We start from the raw sequence: 6,420 nt of genomic DNA on the forward strand, positions 1-6,420 counted from the left end.
TTAAGAGTTTTGCTAGATTTATACAACTTAGTGGGAACAAAAAACTTTGTCAATGAATTCAGGATTGCTTGTTCCCCCTCGTACCTCAAGCTGTACGCCTTGCAGGTTTTAAATCTGTTCAGCTATTTGTGTGCCCATTTTAAACAAAAGGAATGCACCATTCAGGTTTCAACCTTGTACTTTTTTGGCCACAAATATGTTCTACAGGGATGCATGTGGTACCAGCTTGGCTCCTAGATGCCTTCCTGCAAACCTGAGGGCAGTAGAGACCTACAGGTCCTTCTCAAAATATTAACATATTGTGATAAAGTTCATTATTTTCCATAATGTCATGATGAAAATTTAACATTCAGATACTTTAGATTCATTGCACATTAACTGAAATATTTCAGGTCTTTTATTGTCTTAATACGGATGATTTTGGCATACAGCTCATGAAACCCCAAAATTTCTATCTCACAAAATTAGCATATCATTAAAAGGGTCTCTAAATGAGCTATGAACCTAATCATCTGAATCAACGAGTTAACTCTAAACACCTGCAAAAGATTCCTGAGGCCTTTAAAACTCCCAGCCTGGTTCATCACTCAAAACCCCAATCATGGGTAAGACTGCCGACCTGACTGCTGTCCAGAAGGCCACTATTGACACCCTCAAGCAAGAGGGTAAGACACAGAAATTTCTGAACGAATAGGCTGTTCCCAGAGTGCTGTATCAAGGTACCTCAGTGGGAAGTCTGTGGGAAGGAAAAAGTGTGGCAGAAAACGCTGCACAACGAGAAGAGGTGACCGAACCCTGAGGAAGATTGTGGAGAAGGGCCGATTCCAGACCTTGGGGGACCTGCGGAAGCAGTGGACTGAGTCTGGAGTAGAAACATCCAGAGCCACCGTGCACAGGCGTGTGCAGGAAATGGGCTACAGGTGCCGCATTCCCCAGGTCAAGCCACTCTTGAACCAGAAACAGCGGCAGAAGCGCCTGACCTGGGCTACAGAGAAGCAGCACTGGACTGTTGCTCAGTGGTCCAAAGTACTTTTTTCGGATGAAAGCAAATTCTGCATGTCATTCGGAAATCAAGGTGCCAGAGTCTGGAGGAAGACTGGGGAGAAGGAAATGCCAAAATGCCAGAAGTCCAGTGTCAAGTACCCACAGTCATTGATGGTCTGGGGTGCCGTGTCAGCTGCTGGTGTTGGTCCACTGTGTTTTATCAAGGGCAGGGTCAATGCAGCTAGCTATCAGGAGATTTTGGAGCACTTCATGCTTCCATCTGCTGAAAAGCTTTATGGAGATGAAGATTTCATTTTTCAGCACGACCTGGCACCTGCTCACAGTGCCAAAACCACTGGTAAATGGTTTACTGACCATGGTATCACTGTGCTCAATTGGCCTGCCAACTCTCCTGACCTGAACCCCATAGAGAATCTGTGGGATATTGTGAAGAGAACGTTGAGAGACTCAAGACCCAACACTCTGGATGAGCTAAAGGCCGCTATCGAAGCATCCTGGGCCTCCATAAGACCTCAGCAGTGCCACAGGCTGATTGCCTCCATGCCACGCCGCATTGAAGCAGTCATTTCTGCAAAAGGATTCCTGACCAAGTATTGAGTGCATAACTGTACATGATTATTTGAAGGTTGACGTTTTTTGTATTAAAAACACTTCTTTTATTGGTCGGATGAAATATGCTAATTATGTGAGATAGGAATTTTGGGTTTTCATGAGCTGTATGCCAAAATCATCCGTATTAGGACAATAAAAGACCTGAAATATTTCAGTTAGTGTGCAATGAATCTAAAATATATGAATGTTAAATTTTCATCATGACATTATGGAAAATAATGAACTTTATCACAATATGCTAATATTTTGAGAAGGACCTGTACTTATGTTTGTGAAAACAGACTACAGAACCGTTTTAAATGAGTTTGTAATCTTTTAGATTTTAGCCCCATGCTTCATTCTTTTGTTCAGTTTTAATTCCATCCTCTAGAAGTAAACCATTTCTGTACATTTTTCCTGCAATAAACTTTGTCTTTAATTCCCCCCCCTCACTCTCCAAAATCATCTGAGTTTCTTTCATGCACAGCCCTTTAGCTTCCCTACTGTATTAAAGGCAGAAAATGTCAAGAACTAAAGACAATTTACCATTAAAAAGGAAAATGTAGGTGAACTTCCTTACTAGATTTTATTTTGCTATAAAAGATCAAATAAATGAAGCTTTTCACTTAGTAATCTCTGCTTGCTTTAAAGAGTCACTTTCTCATATCCATTAAATTTCTTACCTCAAGCACAAGGTCAACCCAGCACCTTTGCAAGCACATAAAGTCAGAGACAAGATGCAATGCAAGATTTTTTTAATACCGAAATTAGACTACAAGGAGAGCGAGCAAAAAAGTGAAGACATTTACCATGCGGACGTTAGACTCTGATGCAATACACAAATAAATATGTGTAATATTTAACTGATGGGTCCCCATTCCCCCCCCAAACAAATGTACAAATACTGGATCCACCCACATTTCACTCTGAAGAATGAGTGAAAGATTAGTTGGCAATCTTAACCCCTCTGTACAATGGAGCCATCATGAATTCTACCACACCTCAATGAGTTAGCAGTGGTACAGACCTGCTGTAAAATTATGGACTTACATTTAGTCTGTACTTTAGCTAGTTCAGAGGAGTACTGCAACTTAAAATTTTATGCTACACATTAGCTTGTGTATTTACAGTATGTCGACATATTATAGACTTCTTGGGGAGAGTTTAATTCAGACACTGATAAGTTGGGGAAACAGTTCACTGGCAAACATGTCATCCCAAGAGCTGTGGGAACAAAGGGGAGAAGACATGTCGCTGAAAGGGGAAGGGGACCCTTCATATCCAGAGTCGCTGTAGGTGTCCACAAGGCAGGCTTCCTTCTCCAGGACACTGAGAGCAGGAGAGGAGGTGCCAGGGAAGAGATCATCCACCTGACTGTGACCTTTGCAGGTGGGGATGACCACTTCCTCTGGCTCATCTTTGACACAGACAGTCTCCTCCCCAACTACAACCTCGTCAACAATGAAGGAGGCCCCGTCGATCTTCTCATTGGTGCTGCTCTCCAAGTTGCTGCATTGCTCGCTGCTCACCTCCTCTACTGGCTTGGTGTAGATGTGATCAAATTGAATGAGTTCATTAAGGGTCTCCAGCTTAACTGATGAGGCCCCCAGAGGCGCAGGTGAGGTGGCAGGTACTGGGTTCCCCCCTCCAACCAGCAGCACCTGCGGCTCCTGGCACTCCTGCTCGCAAGACCTGAGGAACAGCTCTGGGTCAAGGATGTCCAGAATGCCCAGCAGCAGATCAGACTGTTGAAGAGAAGGCAGAAAGGGGATCAAGTTTGTAGCACATGATCCAGGATTTATAAACCTAAAGAAGTGGCACAATTTTTGAAATAATTTTGTTAAAATGTTCTAAGCAGTCCATCTTACACAATAGGCAACTACTGGTCTTTAGTATGAATCCAGATTAATCTCTAGGAATCTAATGTCAGCTAGTCAGAGAGGGCCCATGACCTGCAGAATTCAATGTCCAAAAAAAAAAAACCACCTTTATCTCAGGATGAGAGAGGTCTACGTGAACACTATTCTATAAACCAATGTCAGGTTTGCATAGAGGTAGGTGATTCCTCAACTATGACCTTATGCAAACACTGAGAACAGAACGTGTAAAAGGTATCAGGACAGTAACTGCCCAAGTTCCAAGCTATAACGAGTTTGCCATTTAACCTCTTTACTTTCATACCAGACTGACTGGAAGTTTGAGAAATGTTCCATCTACATAAAATGTTTTCCACAGGAAGCTCACTAATGGTGCCAGTCCCATCAACTGTGCAAATGTTCACTTATGTGCAAAACAAAGAAAAGCAAAGATTAATTTTAAAATTTTATAAACTGCTACAACACTTCAGACATCCCGTTTCAGATGTTTGTGTTCACTTTGGTCTTGGCCCAGCATTTAGGTTTTGGCTCCAGGACCAGTCTAGATTCAAACTAAAAACCACCAAGAGCAATCTGCTGCAGGCAACATTTTAATGCATTTAATCCTAAAAGATCACTTCAAGAAATCATTACAAGCTCTTTAAAGCAGAGTTAGAGGTGAAGTCTCACCTCATTGTCTGTAGAGTCAAGACAATCTGTATCCATTGAGAAGTCTTCAGATTTAGGGACTGCTGGGCCTGCACCTGCTGCGGAGGCACACATAGCCTGAGTGCTGCGGACTCAGAAGACCCGATCCCCAAACCTGCGTCGTTCCCGGTGGACAACAGAGCCTGAACCTTTGGTAGAGAAAAACAAACAGGAGTCAACGAGGTCCAATAATGCTTACAAGTCAGCCCACCCTTGATCATCAGTTCCAACTTATAATCCCAACCTTTGTTTTTGATGCAAGGGTGTCCAACCCAAGTCTCTGTCGCAGTTCCTCGTTTTCTGTCAGGAGACCACTCGATTTTTCTCTAAGCTTTCTGTTTTCGATGTGAAGTTTCTGGTTCTGTGGGGGAAAGAGCAGATGTTTGCACATGAAACTTGGAACGGTTAATGGAGAAGTGAAGCATGAACTTTCATGATTGAGAAAGCAAAATGTAGAACTGAAACAAAAAAAATTCCCTCACTAAAAACATATGTAGTGCTGAGACCTGTCTTTTTTTTTTATTGAAAATTGACATCGTTTAACTAAATATGAAGGATTAAACAAACATCTAAAGTTCAACCAAAATCCTTGAGTAATAAAGTCATGAAAATGTACCTCCAGTTCCAGCTCTACAACTTGTTGTTCCAGTTCCCCCATTTTGGCCTTTTTCCTGTCTCTTGCCGTCTGAGCTGCCACTCTGTTCTTGAGTTTCCTGAGAAAAAAGGCATGAGGAAAAACTGAATCAACGCTGTTTCCAATCACGCCAGTCTGAGTCGGACCGAATCAACTCATGCTGCTGCCACGCACGCAAGGAGGAAGCGGTGCAGGAGCAGACTCAGGATCAGCTGAATCACCAAGATAACAGCTTTATGAGCGGCCAAAGTACAGAAAGGACAAGATAACCTTTACCTACAACAAACCCCAATTTAGAGTCCAAAAACCCAACTCTATATACGGCATATTAGAAACATATTGTGATAAATGGAGTTCAGCTGATGGTAAATAAAGCTCGGGGCGTGTCTCCGTTTAAATGCCCGGAACAATGGCTTCCTTCTGACAGAGATATTTTTAGGAATCACGGATTTTTCTACTTAAACTAACCTGCGAAGCGCTTTTTCTTCCGGACTCAAATGAGTGAGCCTCTGCCTTTTCCGTAATGGCAGCCCCACGGACATGTTGGAGTCCGAGTCCGACGACGCCTGGCTGGCCGCTGACGGTAAAACCAGAGAGATCTGCCGGCTGTAGGCCGTCTGTGAGCCGCTCGTTGAGCCGGACTGCTTCCCGGATATCAGGAGCACTTTATGACCTCCAGCTGCTGCTGTTACCACCACCATGTTCAGAATATTTATTTTGGGGTAGTATGAAATCAAAAAATCCCGGGATATCCGTCCTGGATTCAGTTGAAACCTTTGAGTTTCCCTACCAGCCCCGATCCCCTGACTCTTCGCAACTGTCTTACTGAAGTGGGTTGCAACTCCGATCTTTTCTACTATCGTGTAGACACCTCATTGGCTCGCAGAGGTTCTGACGCAATCATTTTATGACGAATTATGATTGGTCGTGGAGCTGATGTAAAGTTGCAACTGAAGTTGCAGTGAAATCAAGCCAGAGTTTGTCATTTGGCTTTTTTACATTTATTTTTTGTGTACATTCTCTAATGTCATGGCATAAATCTGAGATATTTTAAAATAATAATATCATCGAGGCTTTTTCATTGTGTGCTATTCGCAGCAATTGTATTTCTTGGGAAAGAAGCGTTTCTTCCAGAACGAAACTTGTTTTTACCCCGTGGTCTTTAGGAAATGATGTTTCATGTCTGGCACAGGAAAGCTTCCTCATTCTTTAAGCTGTAAAACTCTAATGGCTTTTCCTGAAATAACATTATTTCCCTCCTCCTGTAAAGAAACAGCGTATGTCTCTTTGCAGGATCGTGTTGAACATGTCAACAGTTTCCCTGTAAATATATTTAGAATTGTTCTATTCAAATTCAAACTAGAGTGCAAGACACACACTTGTGGAAATTTAATCAGTAACATTTCTTAAATAAAGCCTTTCTGGTAATAACAAATTCAAGATGTCCCCTGTATCGAGAAACAAATCATATGTATTGCTCAGGTGGGATTTTGACCCTTTCTTTCACACAAATTATTGAGAGTTCTGTGGGTCTTTCTATACACTCTAATTTTATGTTCTCTCTGTAGATTTATGATTAGAAAAATGTCAGGGGACTGACTAGGCCATTCTAGCAGTTTTAAAGTT

The 6,420-nt window shown here is 42.3% G+C and overlaps 1 protein-coding gene across 1 annotated transcript; it reads right to left on the reverse strand.

Moving 5' to 3' along the window:
* Window positions 1-2,334: 2,334 nt before the first annotated feature.
* On the reverse strand, window positions 2,335-5,624 carry xbp1 (X-box binding protein 1). Its single transcript, XM_047380172.1, is given in 6 exon segments — window positions 2,335-3,341; window positions 4,143-4,226; window positions 4,229-4,309; window positions 4,405-4,521; window positions 4,777-4,873; window positions 5,263-5,624. Coding segments are annotated over 6 exon segments (1,188 nt in total). The 5' UTR covers window positions 5,496-5,624; the 3' UTR covers window positions 2,335-2,765.
* Between the last annotated feature and the right edge of the window lie 796 nt (window positions 5,625-6,420).

The sequence above is a fragment of the Girardinichthys multiradiatus genome, chromosome 12, assembly GCF_021462225.1.
Source record: "Girardinichthys multiradiatus isolate DD_20200921_A chromosome 12, DD_fGirMul_XY1, whole genome shotgun sequence".
NCBI lineage: Eukaryota > Metazoa > Chordata > Actinopteri > Cyprinodontiformes > Goodeidae > Girardinichthys > Girardinichthys multiradiatus.